General features: G+C 36.6%; 3 protein-coding genes and 1 pseudogene across 9 annotated transcripts in view; 3 read left to right on the top strand and 1 right to left on the bottom strand.

Annotated features, from left to right (window-relative positions):
* Positions 1-19,706, top strand: part of LOC128171010 (uncharacterized) — a 555,905-nt gene that overhangs the window by 109,758 nt on the left and 426,441 nt on the right. The window lies entirely within an intron of this gene.
* LOC128171032 (uncharacterized) lies at positions 8,071-10,472 on the top strand. Of its 2 annotated transcripts, none has more exons than XM_052836799.1 (3): positions 8,071-9,695; positions 9,906-9,987; positions 10,285-10,472. In XM_052836799.1, the coding sequence occupies exons 1-3, from the start codon at positions 9,426-9,428 to the stop codon at positions 10,431-10,433; spliced, it is 501 nt and encodes a 166-aa protein (XP_052692759.1). In that variant the 5' UTR covers positions 8,071-9,425; the 3' UTR covers positions 10,434-10,472. The 2 variants fall into 2 exon arrangements, with proteins under 2 accessions (XP_052692759.1, XP_052692758.1); XM_052836798.1 differs by having other exon boundaries at positions 10,094-10,407.
* LOC128171033 (uncharacterized) lies at positions 10,624-13,262 on the bottom strand (annotated as a pseudogene).
* LOC128171015 (uncharacterized) lies at positions 13,414-19,262 on the top strand. Its single transcript, XM_052836779.1, has 2 exons — positions 13,414-13,468; positions 13,619-19,262. The coding sequence occupies exon 2, from the start codon at positions 15,770-15,772 to the stop codon at positions 18,050-18,052; it is 2,283 nt and encodes a 760-aa protein (XP_052692739.1). The 5' UTR covers positions 13,414-13,468; positions 13,619-15,769; the 3' UTR covers positions 18,053-19,262.

Raw genomic sequence — 19,706 nt, 5'->3', positions numbered from 1 at the left:
GGTAGGCGTTGGCACGATAAAGACCGCCCTTACAATGCTTAAAGACAGGGATCTCGGGTGACCAGTATATAGATCTATAAATGATGGCGCGATTCCAGTGCATGCTTATATAAATGAATTACAACACATATATAATGATATGATAATACAATGATACATGTTATATAAATAAATATATCTAAAGTGAATTTCGTGTCATGGTCGGTGCTGGCACGATACCGAACCTCCACAGCTCAAAGAGTGACCACTATCTAGGTCGACAGCTGATTAAGGTACATCATACTCCGCTTACAAATACCAATAGGATCTGGGCTTTATTTTACGTATAATACAGGTAGCCTATTTTAATGAAATGTGTACAAATCAAGAAATATGGCGTTACATTCTCAGTTACAGCTAGCATCCTATTTTCATTTTACTTTTAAAAAAATCCTCATATTTTAAAACACTCAAAGCACGGAATCAGCAGTAGTATGAAGGGGGACATTATACCCCACTTTGAGGTTCAAAATTTGAGGTTCAGAGGTTCAGTGTAGACCAGGAAGGTAATTAGGGAGGAGCGTAGCAGGAAGTTGATAAGTAGTATTAATGCGAGGATTAGAATGATGAACGTTTCTTCCTTATTTATTTGATTTATGAAGATATCCAACACAATTAGCACACTGTGGTTAATTATATGAATTGGTGATAAAAAAAAAATTGATTTTGATAAAGATGAAAAAGTGTGTAAGATTTTTAAATGAAGTGATAATAATTAACATTCCTTACGAGAACCGTAGAGGAGAGTGGATGATGTTAGCTGTAGACAGATGTCGGTTTAAGACACGAATCGAAAGAGTTTTCCCAATGATTGATTTAGTGCTCAAGAAACATTTAAAACTTATATCGAGTAGCATAAATGGAAATCCATGTATTCAGACCGGAAAACGATTACACCCGTAAATAAAAATATTGTACAAGTCAACATTAACACACAATGTGATGAAGGACAACCCATCAATTCCGGTCTAGCAAGATGAATACATTATGAATCGGATATGACGATCATCCTGTTCCGCTTCCGGAACGGACTTTAGTGTTCCGTCATTTGACCAGCAGTATTCACGGTGACAACATGACTTCCAAATTAGATTGCAGACCCCATTGCTTGGAGACAGATTCTGCAGTGTTTTCCAAGCCTACTACGTCGGAACCTGTGCCTTCTAGATTGGCTCCCGCTGCGAATTTTGTCTTGTCAACAGGCACACGAGCAACCTCAGGCGAATTCATGAATGCAGGGAGGTCAATCCATAACATCTCTTCACCTTTCCTACTAAACTGGAACGAATGGAAACACCCAAAATATGCCAATTTTACCGAACGTTATGCCAGCTTTAGAGATTGGCCAAAGTTCCTCAAAGGCCCCAACAAGAAGGACTTGGCTAGAGCTGGTTTCATCTACACCGAAATTGGAGACAGAGTCACCTGTTTTTCGTGTGGATTGTCTCTCAAGGACTGGGAACCCTTCGATGATTCCTACAAAGAACATTTTCGTTGGTCAAAGAATTGTGTTTATGCTAACATGGTGTCAGACGGGAAAGACTATTGAGTTAAATATGTTGTAACATTATTCTTACATCCTTGTTAGAATAAAATCAAATGTAATTATTATAGTAAACAAATTTCCATTTGACCTGGTATTTATTTCATAAGATGAAATCATTTAAATGTTATAATCCAATCAGACAAATGTTCGGAAATGACAGTGTTTCCAAACTGAGGTGCAGTGTAGACCAGGAAGGTAATTAGCGTAGCAGGAAGTACATTATGATTCGGATATGACGACCATCCTGTTCCGTTTTCCGGAACAGACTTTAGTGTTCCGTCATTTATACAGCAGTATTCACGGTGACAACATGATTTCTTCTTGCTGTAAGTTATCGTTAGAAAATGGACGCTTCGTGGAGGTATACACGACGAAAGACAACGAATACAGAGTAGATCTACGCGAATGGGAATCCGATCGATATCCTAGCCGCAAGGGAATAAGTTTAAAACCAGACATTTTTAAAACATGGACAATGGCTTTAGACATGATTGATAATGCTTTGAACAAGAATGAAGAGTTACATTACCACATGGGATCCAACATTTTTTGCACAATTAAAAAGGACAATCCATGTGTGGACATTCGTCAGTACTGGCAACCAATTGCCCAAGAACCACTTGCTCCAACGAAAAAAGGACTTTGTCTTCGCCCGATCGAGTACAGAAAGTTGAAGTCTCATGTGGCTGAAATAGGGAAAGCTATTCCTGACTTCGATTCACTCGTTCCATGTTTCATGCGCGATGATCATTTGAATCAATTAGGCCTGCTCCAGTGTCCTACCTGTAACCCGCTGGAATATACCAATTGGTGAAAAGAAAGGGTGTAGGGAAAAAAAAAACTTTTTAAAGAATAATAATTAGCATGAATATTGTAATATAATTGTAAATATTTCTAGAATTATGTGTATGTTTTATCAGTATTGTTTCCCTTTCATTATGAATCGTTTTGCAGTAAAACCGTTGTCGATATATCACATATTACATGCGCTTGGGGTGTAAAATGTAGTTTTACATGTCAATAAATGAAGTTGTTAAACATGATTTCTTTTTTTGTTGTATGATCTGTGTTATTGTTAAGCATGTTTCCGAATTGTTATATAATAATATTACACCATCAGGATATGTTCATAAAAATTACAACTCGGAAAGGGTGTTTATCATTTTATGATTTCAACATGAGGCTGACTAACGTGGTTTATCAGGGAGAAATGAACTGTGTACTAAATCTCAACTTTTTGACTCAACAGTTAATTAATGTACGTTACAACCCTAGGTCCTTTCCGGGTGTAATTTACCAGAATAGGAAAATCGGAGGAAATTGTTTAATATTTTCCAATGGGAAAATAAATTGTAATGGTCCTTGTGAAAGTTTCAGTCAAGGTTTAAAAAGACTGAGAAAGTATGCACGCGTCATACAGAAACTCGGATACGATGTACGTTTGCAAAACGTACGACTAGTCACTGCGTCTGCTTGCCACAAATTATCTGGAAAAGTGAACGCAAGTTCCTTATCTAAAAGTTTGAATTTTTCATACGACCCGGAGTTGTTTCCCGCAGTCATGTTACGACGAGATGGTATTCATTTCACCTGTCATTTGCGAGGAACAGTCCTTATCACCGGTATCAAGAGATTGAAAGATTTAGACAACGTAGTATTTCCAACAATTTTAGAAATCGAGATGTGTTTATAAGAACAATTTCTTTTAATGTTTGGTAGAGACATGTCGTACGAGAAATATTTAGAGTCCGTTTATTACAACCCAAAGCATCCAGGGTCATTTGGGGGGTTAGAAAAATTATATCGTGCCGTGCGAAAAGAGGGAAAATATGTTCTGAGTCGAACAAAAGTCAAGAACTGGTTACAAAAACAGGAAACGTTTACTCTACATAGACAGATTAATAGAAAATTCAAACGTGTGCGAGTAGTCGTTCCAGAGATTGGTTATCAGTGGGATGCTGACACGGCCGTATTGAACTCGTATCGCAAAGAAAACGATGGATTTGGTTACTTTCTTTTTGTCATTGATGTATTTTCGAAATATGCCTGGACAGTCGCTTTAAAATCCACCAAAGGTAGCGAGATGTCACGCGCTTTAGCCTCTTTGTTGTCAAAAACTAAGAAGCCCAAGAAAATACGAACCGACAAAGGTTCCGAATTCATGAATAGAGATGTTCAGAAGCTTTTAAAAGAAAATGGTGTGTCTCATTTCTGTTCTCAAAACGAAAAGAAAGCAAACGTTGCCGAAAGAGGTATTAAAACTATAAAATCAAAATTGAGTCGATACATGACTCAAAATCAGACTCATCGATGGGTTGATGTCTTAGCTAATGTCACAAAGAGTTACAACGCCACCTATCACCGAACCATCAAAATGGCGCCCGAACAAGTAAAAAAGAAGGACGAAGCATCTATATGGATGAACATGTACGATCATGCTCCCAGAAGTAAAGTTAAAAAATCAGAAATAAATATATCTGGACCTCTGCGTTTTCATTTTAAAGTCGGTGATAAAGTTCGCATTTCTCATCTGAGACAGCCATTTGATCGAGAATACGATGAGAGGTGGACAGGTGAATATTTCGTCGTTAAATCGCGCATGGTCAAACAGAGAATACCCCTTTATCACTTACAGGACATAGATGGTGAAGACATAAAAGGGACATTTTACGGAGGAGAATTACAAAAAGTACTCATCGACAGAGACGTCATGTATAGAATCGAGAAGGTGTTGCGATATAAAGGAAATCAGGCTTTAGTTAAATGGTGGGGGTGGCCTAAAAAATTTAACAGCTACATACCCAGATCGTCATTGAAGCATTATAAGAAGAGTTAATTATGTGGTATATAAAATATGATAATTAATAAAACCTAATCATAGCATTGAATTTACTTTTAAAAAAATAAAAGAATGGAGCAATCTAATATAATGCAGAATGCCAATTTTCTGAGAGTTCTCAGACAAGCTAACCGCAGTCGACAGCGCACTATGATTCCTAGTGCAAGCGATCGACAAATATTAGCTCTTTGCGATGTCGTGGCTCACTTGCTGCAAGGACATGTTCCGATCTTACCTCGCGATCGCTCTCATTTCCGACGTTGGCGACTTGTTATGAGACAATTGATCAGTCCGAGGATTTCAATTGCAAGAAAAAAAGAGACACTACTCTCTCACTGCGAACTGATTCCAAGACTTTTGAGAGATTATTACTTAGCGAGGATACTCATTCGTATTTTGAGAGACAGAGAATCTTAAGTTATAAGAGAGAAGAGCCACGATTCGCTTTAAACATGACTGTGTATTTATTTTTGGACGGGAAGGACTCGTCAAATTTTCATCCCTCTAATACTCCCGATGATTGTATCGTTACTCTACCTAAGCAATACATGTTGACCGGTTCTTGGGAGTGCGCACTTTTAGAGGTAAACATTCGTCTGTCCAAAGAAAATGTGGTATCTCGAGTGTACGTATGCTGCGATTTAGTTGAAGACAGTTATGTTCGAAATAACATGATACCGGTTCTGCGAGCTTGCGATGTAACAAAGGACATTAAGGAGTCTTATAACCCTCCCTTCTACTTTGATATATCTAAACAAGACTTTCGTAACATCAGAGTTTTTATAAGAAACGAACAGTTAAGACCTATTCCAACAAGTATTGAATCGTTTGCGTGTGTCTTGTGTTTGCGGAAAAAGAAACCATGGGCTCAGTAGAGGTGTACGACTACGATAAAATGCAATGGGTTCCTTACGTTCCCGATTTTAATAAATGGATCAAGCATTTTGAAGACATTTCCGCTGGCAGGGTGCGTCCGGATTATAAAGGGAGGTACATTGTGGGGAGCGGCTCGCAACACCGACATGAAACTCCTTCCAGGGACCATCACCCTTTCGTGAAATTAGTGACCCCAGTAGCTCAGGCAATCGAAATGGCTAAATCGGAACTGGAACGTGAAAACGACAACTCCTCACCGAAAAAGCGAAAATTTATAAGAAAGCGAGAAATGTATCGTCCACCGGGAAGACCTGCAAACTCTAAACCTAGAACCAAGAAGCCAAAGCTGACCACGCAATTCGACGATTAATCATGAATGAAAACCATCTGAATCAGCTCTCCATCTTTGAACCTCCGCCGACGGACACAACCATACTTACAAGAGAATGGGTAGAGTTTAGACCTATCAATCAAATTTCTGAGTATTCTGCTTTGGAATTCAACATTCCTCCTCTCTCCACCGGATACATGGACCTTCAGAACAGTCGCTTAAAAATTAAGCTAAGAATACTTAGCCCGCTGAACAGCCCCATCACCGAAGAGAATGCCGTTGGTTTGACTAACTTACCTCTACACAGCATCTTTTCTCAAGTAGACACTAGTCTACAGCAGACTCCAGTGTCACAGCTGGGAACGAATTATCCCTACAAGGCCTACATCGATACCTTACTATCTACATCCTCCGAAAACTATGAAGTGCATCAGTCTCAGCTCTACTTTAAAGACACCTCTGATCCCGACGATACGGACCCGATCAAAGGGATAAACATCGGTTTATTTCAAAGATATCAGTTTACCAAAGGTGGAAAAATTTTAGACTTGGAAGGTTCCTTACACGTAGATATTTTTCAACAAGATCGTTTGGTTTTGAACGGGGTAGCACTTTCCCTAAAACTATGGCCTAGTAAGGATTCATTTAGATTAAAGTCAGCTGAGGGTAAAGATTACAAAATACAAATTATCGATGCCAGTTTTAAACTCTGCATTCAGCGACCCAATCCCGCCCTTACCATGGCGCATGTGAAAATGCTGGAGAAGTCCCCTGCCGTGTATCCCTACTTGTTTTCTAATTTGAAAATTGCTTCCATCGCTAAGGGAGAATTCAGTTTGACCGTAGACGACGTATTTCAAGGAGAAGTTCCGTCTACGCTTATTCTGGGAATGGTGTCCAGTAGCGCCTTTAACGGAGACTATAAGAAATCTCCTTATAACTTTCAACATTTTAATTGTAACTTTGTAGCTTTCTACGTTGACGGGCAATCACTACCCTCTAAACCTATACAACCGAATTACAACTCAGGCGCGTACTTGGAAGCCTATCAAACCCTTCTTCAAGGAAGAGAGCACGTTAGTGTAGAGCGAGGGGAATATCCCATTGGAAATGCATTATATGTCTTGAATATTAATCCCTACATCGACTTTAATACGAAGCGGAAAGGTCATTGTCGCTTAGAATTAAAATTCGCTTTACCCCTTCCCGAGAGTGTGACTTTAATATTATACGGAAAATTCCCACAGGTTCTCCACATTGATCAGTCTAGGAGCATTATATTCAAATGAACAATTACGAATTGAAACATTATTTATCATCATACGACGTTCAAGTCGTATGCAGCGACGACCTACCTGCTGTTGCAAAAAAGCACCAATTTTGGATCGTGAATACAGACGAATGCGGGGGAAAAGGTTTACATTGGGTCGTTTTTCATTTTCCCTCAAAAGGATCTATGGAGTTCTTTGATTCCCTCGGAAATCCCCCGGAACATTATCATAGGAGATTTCAAAGTATTCTAATATTCAATGGACCAAGATATAAATATATCGATTCCAGAATCCAGTCTGTGACTTCTTCCTTGTGCGGACACTATTGTATCTATTTCATCTTACAAAGAATTAAAGGACGTTCCATGAATAACATTGTACATGACTTTTATGATTTAAATACGCATGCTAATGATCGCTTGGTGTCTGATTTTATAAATGATATGTATTGATTAAGAAAAATTCAAATAAATTATGTGTGTTTTTTTTTTTTTTTTTTTTTTAATTTCATTTTCCTCCAAACCAAATTTCATCATTAAAAATAAAAAAATCATTGTTTGTAGTGAGAAATTAGAGGAATAAAAAAAAAAGGAATTATAAACAATGACGCTGTATGGATTATTGGGGAAATCAAAAAAGTGAAATTTTAAGTAAATGTGGATTAACTCTATTGATGTGATGTTTCAGTAGACGATACATGTAGTGTCAGTGAATGAAAAAGAAAACACGTTAATTAACCCACAGACATTATTTACACAGATAAATCTATTAAGTTCTCTTTGTAATAAACTCAAAACTATCATTTCATTTGTTACAATGGAATTGTTGTGTTTTATCAAAGATGAAGGATGTTATTACACCTTCTCAAACTGACCACCCGTGTAGTACTTGAGTAAATCAGCGTAATAACAAACTAAACAGATTTCTGTTTAAAAAAAAAAAAAAAAAAAAAAAAAAAGCCCTGTATTAAAACTCGACCAGTACAGAACCCTCCTTTTATACGAATCCCCCTCAAAAAATCATGAACAACAGAACGAATGAACAATCCGGAGAGGTGAGGTGGGGTTACATGCATGCAAGATTTCCGATAACGTATTTTGAATGCAGACTTTGCTGTGAGGAGCAAAATGTATGCTAAATATATATATATATGCTACAAGTGCAAGAAAATAGCTTGTTGTATGCCATGTTTCCAGCGATTAAAGAAGTCCTGTGGCTGTCCTCTCTGCAGGAGCACAACAACACCTGGTAAATTATTATGATTGTTAATTGGTGTACAGTAGCGTGTAATAGATGTTCCCTTTTAAAATTTTATCATTATTTTTTCTCTCTCTCTTTCAGACGCTGCTTCAATTTAAATTTCATTATAACAATGAGGGGGGGGGGGGCAAAGAAAAAAACCTACAATTAATTAATCTTTTCTTTAACTGTGTTTATCTCTCGATGTTTGTATATTCACATTAAAGAATTAAGTTTTAGAATACAATTGAGGTTTAAGGGTTACTAAATCCCCAACAGTAAAATCATCTTTTTTTAAAACAACGTAATTAATAATAATTCTTTTCTTCAGTAAAATCAGTGTCAATTTATATAAAATGTTACGATTTAAATAAAACGTAATACTTTCACGAGAATAAAGTCGTAATGTTCAGCAAACTCCATTCACGACTGTACTAACTAAGAATCGTGTATAATCATTCCTGCTACAGACGTATATACACATTGCGTAATATACCCATCGTGCAGCTGGTCCGCTACGCGAGGGGACAGTCTTCGAGTAACATCAAAGGCGCCGCTAGCCCTGGGTGACTCGACTTTCACAAGGCGGGGGCAAAGGAATGGAATTCTTCAACTTGCCGACTTTGAACTGCTACGGAATCAAATAATTTAAGTGCCATACAAGAATCGTGTATATTCATTCCTTTTACAGACGTATATACACATTGCGTAATATACCCACCGTGCAGCTGGTCCGCTACGCGAGGGGACAGTCTTCGAGTAACATCAAAGGCGCCGCTAGCGCCTGGGTGACTCGACTTTCACAAGGGGGGGCAAAGGAATGGAATTCTTCAACTTGCCGACTTTGAACTTCTACGGAATCAAATAATTTAAGTGCCATACAACTAAGATTTATTGTTTTTAATATTTATTACATTTATTAATCGTTTATTAATCATTTTCTTTGTAAATAATTATTTTTCTTAACCTTGGGGCAACTTTACCAATATGGACACTTCCACTGGTCAAGGATCAGTTCCATTTTATTAATTAGGGGTGATGAACGTCTTTTATTAGTTTTAAAAAACTATGTATGTACCTTTTATCCATTTTTTTTTGCTATTACTCTAAAAAAACAATAATACCTTGTAAGTATCAACTGTTAGAATTTATTTTTGGGGGGAAAAATTCATAACCTCGTAATTTAAATGACCATTCCACCCCTAATTGGAATGTGTCATTATGTATTATATAAGAGATGAAGGAAAAAATTCGCCATCTTAATTCCAAATTCGAAGAGACAGGATGTTCATGATTCTAGTTATTCTGGTGGTTCAAGTTGATGCGCGGTGCGGGGTGTCAGAGGGGGTAGTGCAGTGCCGGGACTGGAGGGAGTTTGAGAGCGGAAACTACCCCATGGCAAACTTCCTCATCCTGGAGAGGGCAGTGGGGGAGATTAACATGGAGGGATATTTAGCACTGACCAGACTTGTCATCCACGACCCACAAGCTGATTGTGAGGACATCAAAACAAACCCCTGGACGACGGTCCGCATAGGCTCCCTCACTTGTCAGGTAATTATATTTTTTTTATTTATTTATTTATTTAATTTTGTTATCTATGTCATAAAAAAAAAAATTAACAATAATTTTAATTCTCAAAAGAAAACTTGTCAGGGAGATATATCGTCAAGAATTTTTTTAATTGAATCGATGTTATTTAAAAAAATTTAAAAAGTTAATAAAAATTGAAATTTGTTGTTTTTTTTTTCTCTTTTTTTTCAGAACGCTCAGCACAGCAGTGGGGTCAAAGACATGATAACAACAACTACCCTAAGAACCGTCGAATTGGGAGTTATTACATTCAGTAAGTTTTGAATAAAAAATAAATAATTCTAAATAAATAAAATAAAGGATTATTTAAATTACTCTTATATAGAAGTTGTTTCTAAAGCCACCCTTTGTTTATTTAGACACACCTTGGATATATGTTATTCTTGGAGGGACGGGTGTAGTGGTTTTCATTTTCTCGGGGATGATCGTTTGTGTGATTAAGAGAAGGTGTCAGAGGAGACGGGTGGACCTCGAGATAGAGTCGCAGTCGCTAACCGAGTTCGACGCGGTTGTGATGAGAGATTTTAAGAACGATTAACTTTCTTTTTAGTGATCATTCTGACTTTATGTGTGAGGAGAAGAGGCCAAGATCTACACATGCGAGCCCCCACACCTCCACCAGTCATGCCAGCGCCACAACCAGCACCACTCCGCCGCTCAACCAGACAGAGGCGCGCACCCACCAGACTGTCATATTAAAATGATCTTATCATGATATTTTTTTTAAACATGTTGACTTTTCCGAAATTCTTTATGTATTTAATAAACGAAATATAAATATTTGAATTATTTGTAATCTTTGTATTATTGTGTCAGTGGTTCTTTTGTAAATTTTGAGTACATTGCTACAGTCTGTTTCAACCGTTAACAGAATTGAAAAAAAGACAGGTTGAAATTTAAAACATTTTAATTTTGGCAAAAATGGCAAACATTCAACTTCCGGAGGATTCTCCTCCCTTCCATCTCCTTTCGGAGTGCCTCCAAACTTTCTTCAAGTCTCAGCACCCGTTGCTGAAGACTTTCTTCAGCTATGGTCTGGAAAAGATAAATTATAATGTAATGAAAGGAACAAGAAAACTTAAGGATGTATAAAATAAAGGAAAAAAAACTGAGGCCTGTATTTTCTAAAGAAAAAAATTTACGACTACGAGAAAAAAAAAAAAAAAAAAAAAAAATATATATATATACAAAAAAAAAGTTATTAGCAGAATTAAATTTGGTCGTAGTCGTAAGTTCTTTTTTTTATAAAACAGGTCCTCTAGATAATCATGGTTAGATCATCCTTAAAATAATGTTTGTCTGTGCTTTCCCGACTCAAATTTTTTTAAAAATATTTGTTGACAAGATAAAAGGAATAAAGAAAACTATATATATTTCGTTTTTCCGGGAGAGCACAGCCAAACAATTTTAAAGATGACCTTACATGAAATACATTAACCAGTGGCGGATCCAGGAATTTCGCAACGAGATGGTACAGTAAAAGGTAGGGGGGGGGTGTAATGAAGCCCCCCCCCCCCCCCCCCCCCGCACAGTAGGTCTATTAAGGCTATGACCCTGATGAGGGTCCGGGGCGACTCCCTCGGAAGCTTACACATTTTTACATATAAGAAATGTTATTCCGTTGCGCCGTCCCTAGATCCGTCATTGTTTACTTTCGGATAACACATGACGAATTCGGTCATAACCCGGAAAAAGATTATCCAAGTAAAATAATGTAATACATGTGTATGACTAATGATGTACTATATAAGACTGAGGAAAATGTACTCATTGTTTAATTAGGTGTTCAATGTCATTTGAATGAACGACTGTGAATTATGCAGACATTTTGTGCTATATGTAACAAGTCGTTTTGTAACAGCTCTTCTTTTAAGCGACATTATAAAACTGTACACGATAAAACAAATAGTTTTCGTTGCGATATTTGTGAAAAGGTACTTAATCGAAAAGACAATTACGATCGACATGTTAGAGTATGCAAAGCAGAGTTTAAATGTTTTTACTGTGACTATACGTTTAAGTTTTCATCGCATCGCACATTACATGTCCACATGGAGCATAAGGATAAATTATTTAAGTGTGATAACTGTTGCGCTGAATTCTTGGACGAGAGAAAGTATCAAAGACACCAGCAGACATGCAAGGTATAGTACCACATTTTGAAAATCGTTGTTAATGAAAATATAAGATATATGTACCGTATCTGCAGGAATTTAGGGGGACGCTGCAGGTGTGCGGGTTGCGCACGCGCCATCCCCATCCTCCGAGGAGAAGTTAATTCGTCTCCTCACCTATAAAAAAAAAAATGCATAATTAAATTTTTTTTTTTTTATTAACATAATTTTTATGCATGTGTTTGTCATTCATTAACATTTGTTGTTTAATCGATGGTTTATATATTACATTTCTTTGTTGATCGTAGAATATTTACAATTTAAAAAATAGAAATTAGAAGAAAAAAAATCAATATGATAAAAAACATACCCGGCGAAATTTAGGCCCTCTAGGGGTAGACTCGATCATAATGACCCTTGAACTTAACCACACATCATTGGTCTGAAATTGAAACGAATAAATAATGAAAGGTGTTACTTTTATAAAGTTTGCTGATATAGCATTACATGTACATGTACCACTCATTCGCATAACATTGAATTTGATAGTAGCGGTAAATATCAGTGTAAGGAACTTAGCATTGTTTGATAATGATTCTTTTTACTTTTTATAAACATGATTAAATTGTGAATATCCATGACACCATTTACATTAGATATACAACAAAGAAAATATATGAATGAGGATACATGTACATGAGAATGATTTATTGTCTCTTAGCATCCATTTTTTTTTTTTTTTTTAGCTTACATGACTTAAAAACATTCTTATTCTTTCACTTAACAATTTTTTTTGTATTACATCTGTTGTAAAGAATTTTCCTAAAAGATAGTTTTTTTTTTCGTTTCATATGATATTAGATGACATCGCAGGAAGATGAAAATAATCTTAAAAAAAAAAAAAAAAATACTTCTACATAATTCATAAAATACATGTATGTTTAAATACTTACACTTCCACCTTTTCTTCCTGCCATTTTTTTCCGTCCTCGATGGTATAAGTTAGGAAGTGAAAAAATACATTGAGTGCAGACTTATTTATATGCTTGGATAGACTAAAAAAAATCCCTTTTTCTTTTACTCTTTACATATAAAACACAGTATTTGTGATTAATCCGTCTGGAAAAGCAGTACACGTGTACATCTATATTCCTTTATACACATCATCATCCGGGATTTTTAAAAGATTATTCCAGTTACTTCCTTTCAACACAGGAAACGATCACTTAAAAATATCGATTAGTAGAATGATCCAGACATCTTAATTAATATATTCACCATTCAAAACTTTATAATGATATAATAATTACGAAAAAAAAATGTTGTTTAAAATAATAATAAAAAAGAAAAAAAAAAAAGGACAGATCTTATCTCTTTCTAATTCTCTCATACTTCTTTACTTATTTAGAACAATTTTCCAACAACATCCACGACGTCAATGCAACGAAACAAAGGCAACAGATCTGTGGTAATCTATGACATTTATTTTTCTTGAATATTTTTGATTTCAAATTTATAGTTTTTGTTGTTTTTTTTTTTTTTTTAACTGGTCTTTTTTAATTAAAGCAGAACAACGATGCATCAATCCCTTCGACACCAGCACAAGACAACACCTTTGAGGTTTTTTTTTTTTTTTTTTTCATCATAATTATAAATTTTATATCTATTATATCTATATATATATATCTGCATTGAGGAAACAATCTCTTAAAAGTTTGTATTCATAATTCGTTCATCACATGAATCTTGATTTATTTTTTTTCAATTTAGAACAATGAACAAAGATCATCAAATGCATCAACACAACAAAAACAAGACCACGCACCGAAGGTAAAATAAAACAAATCTAACACACATTTTACGAAATTGATGGTTAATCGTATACTAGTATTTTGCTACAATGAAGCTTATTTTTTTTTTTTTAATTCTCGTTTAGGATTCTTCTTTTGGCTATACGTGTCGGACATGTCATCAAAAATTTGATTGTCGACGAACATTGTACGTTCATCAGATGAATGACCATGTTCAAGTAGGAGCAGGTCTGTTACAACCCAGACCCTGGGGGAATGGGTCTCCGCCATGGGGGGAAGGTGACAGAATTGATGAACAATTAAAGGAAGTATATGAGACGAATGCTTCTTTAATCTTAAGAAGACACCAGGAAGGAAATGTTTATAGTGTATACAACTTTCCGATCGATAATCATTTCACCGTTTCCGAAATTATGCAAGCAGGAAACGAAATTTATGACCGTCAACAAAAAGCCTTCCGTTTAAATTTGGAATTTGGTTTAATATTGAAAAACACCGAAACAGGTGAATATCGGTATTTTAAACCTTATCACAATCAAGAGGTATTTGAACGTCCCATTTACGTATCGAGAAGAATTCATTTAAAACGTTTACAGCATCGCATGCAGCAATTAAACATCACTGATTATATTTTGCGGCAGCGTCCCGATACAAAGTGGAAACCATTTCTGATCACAAATGTCCGCATCGTTACATATCATTTGAATTTTGTTTTGGGTAACGGTAGAGTTACTGTGCCTGAACACATCAGTCAATCGAAATCAGTCATTTCAATGACAACGAATAGTAAAGGTTATGCATATAAAGACAACCTTTGTGCTTTCCGCTGTTTAGCATATCACCAGAATAAAGATTGGTGTTTGTTGGAGAATCAAACACAAGAGCTATTTCAAAAATGGGTCTCCTTTAACAAAAGACAAAGCAAAGACATAAATTCAAATTCAAAAACGTTTCCTGGTATTACTTTAAATCAACTAGTTTATTTCGAAAAATGTTTCGAAATCAATGTCAACTTATTTTCTTTACAAGAAGATGGTTCTGCACAAGTTATTTACAAATCAAAATGTAAATATTCAAATGACATTTACTTAAATATCTTCGAACATCATCTGTCATACATTACGAAATTCGACACTTACGCCAAAAAATTTCAGTGCAAAACTTGTCATCGTCATTTTGGGCATTTAAAAAATTTGAAAAAACATCAGCGTGTGTGCAAGATGAAAACAACAAGACAATTTCCAGGGGGGTTTTATTCTACTCCAAACACAATTTTTGATAAATTGGAACAATACGGCATCACTGTTAATCCCAGTGATCGTTTGTATGAATGGTTTTTAGTTTACGACTTTGAATCTATGCTTGTACCAACTGATGCTGGTCAGAACAGCGCAAGTCTTCAATATACGGAACAGCACGTCCCCGTATCCGTAAGCGTCTGTTCAAATGTAGAAGACCACACCGAACCCCTATGCATTGTTGAATCAAACATTGATTCTCTTGTTGAAAAAATGGTAGAGTACATGTCAACAATCGCTCAAAAAGCAACCGAGTTAACTAAAGAAAAGTTTTCTGATGTGTTTAGCGCCCTCGAGGACTCGGTGTTTGACGAGAGAATTTATGAAGACGCACTCGAGTGCATCGGAGATGACGAGGAAATTCATAAAATGATAAATGAAGAAAAAAAGCTTTCCAAAAAATTAAAAGAGGAATTTGAAATTTATTGCGAGCAAATGATATGCATTGGTTTCAATTCGGCCAAATACGATATTAATTTAATAAAGAGTTACCTCGTTAAACACCTCCGACTCGACGAAAACGGCGCATTCGTTGCCAAACGCAACAATGTTTATTCATGCATCAGTACAAACACTTTTAAGTTTTTAGACATCTCTCAATATCTGAGTCCCGGTATAAATTATTCGGGGTTTTTAAGAGCATTCGATGTTCAAGAGAGTAAGGGTTTTTTCCCATACGAATTTTTTGATGATATAGACAAACTTCGTTACGACCGACTTCCACCTCACGAGTCCTTTTATTCAACTCTCAAAAATGCCAACATTACCGACGAAGAATATGCCTTCTGTCAAAGAGTGTGGGACGAGAAAAAATGACAACGTTTAGCGATTTCCTCGTCTGGTACAACAATCTCGACGTCGAACCTTTCGTACAAGCGGTGAAGAATTTACAGAAATATTATTTCGAGCGCGGTATTGACATATTTAAATGTAGTATATCGGTACCAGGTCTCGCGCGTCGAATGTTATTTGAAAGTGGTACGAAAGAGTGGGCCAGTTTTGCTTTGATTGATCGTGAAAATGAAGATCTGTACGACACGATCAAGCAGAACATTATAGGAGGTCCGAGCATTATTTTCAAACGCTACCACGAAACAAAAAGGTCATTTATTCGTGGTAATCCGCAAAAGCCATGTGGTCGAATTATCGGCTTTGACGCCAATGCGCTATACCTATACTGTATAGGAAAAGAAATGCCCGCCGGTGCTTTTGTGCGTAGGCGCATGCTCGATAAATTTAAACCTCAGAAACGAGATAAATATACAATTGCATATGATTGGTTAGATTGGTTGTCCCACTGTGGGAAATATAAAACCATCAAACATAAGCTGAATTCAGGTAAAGAAAAAAAAATTGGCCGCTTTCCTGTTGACGGCTACGACGAGGAGACTAACACGGTGCTGCAGTTTCACGGATGTTACTGGCATGGTCATCGTTGTTGGTTGACTCGACATGTCAAAACCGACAAACTCTTAGAAATGAGACAAAATAAAACCAAACTTGCAACGAGTTACCTCAGAAAACAAGGTTACAAGGTTGTTGAAATGCGCGAGTGTACTTTCCGTAATAACATTCGCACTAACCTTCAGTTGAAAACATTCGTCAACTCGAGAAAGCAACCTACAGGTCAAGGTCCCATGACACATGAAGATGTCATTAGAGGAGTTTTGAGCGGCAAGTTATTTGGCATGGTAGAATGTGACATTCGGGTTCCAGAAGCTTGGTCTGATCACTTTAAACACCCGACTATGACACCATTCGAGTATTTCTCAGAGATGAGTCCTCTCTTTTGTACCACGGACATTCCATTTGACGCCATAGGCTCGCACATGCAAAACCACGCGAAACGGTTTAATCTGAGTACGAAACCTCGTCGTCTTCTGGTAGGAGGCATGAGAGCGCGTCAACTGTTAATAGCTACGCCTTTACTGCGCTGGTATATAGAGCACGGTCTGGAGATCACCAAAATCTACCAGACTGTTGAATATACACCTCAGAGATGTTTTAAGAATTTCGTTCGCGATGTAAGCGACGCGCGACGTCAAGGCGACGTAGACCCGACGAAATCCATAATTGCGGATACGCGTAAACTAGAAGGAAATAGTGCATTCGGATCCACAATTATGGACCAAGAAAAGTTTCAAACCGTCAAATTCGTACGTGGTGAAGGAAAGGCCATGATGGAGATAAATGATCCCTCTTTTAAAAAATTATCTACACTTTTCGACGAGGAAGAGCTTTTCGAAATTGAAAAAAGTAAGAAAAAATTAAAACTGAATTTACCCATTCAGATCGGTTACTTCATCTTGCAGTATGCAAAACTGCACATGTTACAGTTCTACTATGACTTCATGGATAGATTTGTAGACCGTGCAGACTTTGAATACTGCGAGATGGACACCGACTCTGCCTACATGGCCATTTCGGGACCCACCTTTGAGTCTGTGATTAAACCTGAATTACGACAGATTTACGATCACAGTCTCAAAGGTCACTGTGTCGACAGTTTAGAGATCGAGGCGGACTGCGACCGGCATTGGTTTCCTCGCACTTGTTGCGAGAGACACGCAAAGTTCGATCGTAGAACGCCTGGACTCTTCAAAATTGAATTTGAAGGTGACGAAATGATAGGTTTATGTTCAAAGACTTACATCGTCTCTACTCGTATGCAGAAGAAACGTTCCAGTCAATTGATTGTAGCGCAGCGACTACTTAGACGCGCAAAGAAATGTAGGTTTAGAAAATTTCAAGTTATCAAACCACGATTGGTGACGAAACTTAAGTTTTCTTGTAAGGGAATTTCAAAGAAAAGACTTAAAGCCCCCCTCGCCTTATTCAGAGATGTATTAAAAACTCAAAAAGTGGGGACTGGAACAAATATGGGTTTCAAACTTAGAAATAACAGTGTGTATACGTATCGTCAAATAAGGAATGGTTTGACTTATTTTTACTGTAAGAGAAAAGTTTTAAATGACGGAGTTAGCACTGAACCATTAGATTTCGAGTTATGTCCTGTAAAAAGCAAAAAGGAATATGAAGCTGAAATAGATGACTTCGATCTCGAACTAGTACACATGCTCGCGGAAAGCGAGTAATTGATATTATTTGATGCATGACACTGTTGTTCGAAGAGATTGTATATACTTTCTTTTTTTTTGTAAAGTTTGTGTTGTACTGGAAAGGGGGGGGGGTCCATACCGTCGCATCGTTTCATCTCTTGGATATGATGAGAAATATTATCTAATATTTTCGCTTCTTCTGTGAAATTTTGTAATTATTTATGTACGTTGAATGGTTGATTATACAGTTGTCTTAAATGTGGTAAAAAAAATATTACTCTAATTCATCGTTTATTTTGAAATATCCATGTTCAATGTATACATCTACATGTACATTACGTAATTTTTTTTTTTTTTTTTATTTCGCATGTATTTATACTGTTAATGAACTTAAACTCAAGATTAATTTACCGTATGTATTTTTGTTTGCCTATCTATTTACATACATATATACTTGTATGTACAATAAAGATTTTTGGTGTAATTCACGTTTTTTCATTTATCCCAAGACAAGGTCATAAGAAGGGTTCAGTATCTATATATTCAAAAGCATTTTATTTAACATGGAGAGAACTTCCACCTCGTCATCAGAATCGTGGTGTTTAATGGGAAATAAAATTCCCAAATCTGAAATTGTCTACTTCTGTCAAATGATCGTGGTGTATATCATTATCATTACCTCAATTGTTAACTTGTCTCTAAAGAACGGTTCCTCTGAACTGTGGATTTCCTTACTTAGCAGTGCAATAGGTTACATATTACCTAACCCCTCTTTAAAAACAGAAAAAATATAAGAAGGTTAATGATACTCGGATATAAGACATAAATCATCAGCATGTCTATTCCATTTCAACCGTGTTCGAGTATGTGCATAAGCGGTCAAACAGGAAGTGGTAAGACGCGATTTGTTTACCGATTGTTGACTGATTTGAATGAAATGTATGGCGGTGAGCCACCTAAACACATTTTGTATTGTTACGGTATTCATCAACCTCTTTTTGACGAAATGGAGCAGCGTTTTTCTAACTTGAGATTACATCACGGGGTTCCCACAAACAAAGAAATAGAGGAACTGACCTCTGATCGACAACATACGCTAATCGTGCTGGACGATTTAATGCATCGAGTAGTCAGAGATGCCGACATGGAACTTTTATTTACTCAAGGCTGTCACCACCGACGTCTCAGTGTAGTATTCATTACACAGAATTTATTTCCGAAAGGTTCAAAATCAAGAACCATAGCTTTAAATACCTACTATTTGATACTGATGAAAAATGCCAGAGATGCATCCCAAATTTCAATGTTGGGTCGACAGTTATATCCGGGATGTTCTAAACTCTTGATGGAGGCTTACAAAGATGCAACTAAGCGTCCCTTCGGTTACCTGGTGGTAGACACGTCACCTCGAGGCGACGATAAATTTAGACTCAGAACAGATATATTTCCGGGAGAGGACCCTACAGTATACTCATGTTTATAAGAACAAATGTAGACCTTTGGTATAAGATAATTATAATGACTTCTGCTGTCAGACAACAGAGACATTTTTTAGAATTTTTGCTTCAGTCAAATCCCGCACAAAGAAAATTGATATTAAGTTCCATCACCAGAGATCAATTAAACGTGTTGGGAGAAATAGCCGCGAACGTCATCCATAGTGTTATTTTACTGAATCCAGAAGAGAAAA

The sequence above is a fragment of the Crassostrea angulata genome, chromosome 2 (genome assembly GCF_025612915.1).
Source record: "Crassostrea angulata isolate pt1a10 chromosome 2, ASM2561291v2, whole genome shotgun sequence".
In the NCBI taxonomy this organism is placed as follows: domain Eukaryota; kingdom Metazoa; phylum Mollusca; class Bivalvia; order Ostreida; family Ostreidae; genus Magallana; species Magallana angulata.
The sequence above is the reverse complement of the archived record's forward strand: the minus strand, read 5'-3'. Positions and strand labels throughout refer to the sequence as shown.

Coding starts and splice junctions, on each gene's coding strand:
- LOC128171032 (XM_052836798.1), top strand. CDS start 9,426: ATGTTCATGATTCTAGTTATTCTGGTGGTTCAAGTTGATGCGCGGTGC. Junction 9,696..9,905: donor TAGGCTCCCTCACTTGTCAG/GTAATTATATTT, acceptor CTTTTTTTTCAG/AACGCTCAGCACAGCAGTGG. Junction 9,988..10,093: donor ATTGGGAGTTATTACATTCA/GTAAGTTTTGAA, acceptor TTGTTTATTTAG/ACACACCTTGGATATATGTT.
- LOC128171015 (XM_052836779.1), top strand. CDS start 15,770: ATGACAACGTTTAGCGATTTCCTCGTCTGGTACAACAATCTCGACGTC.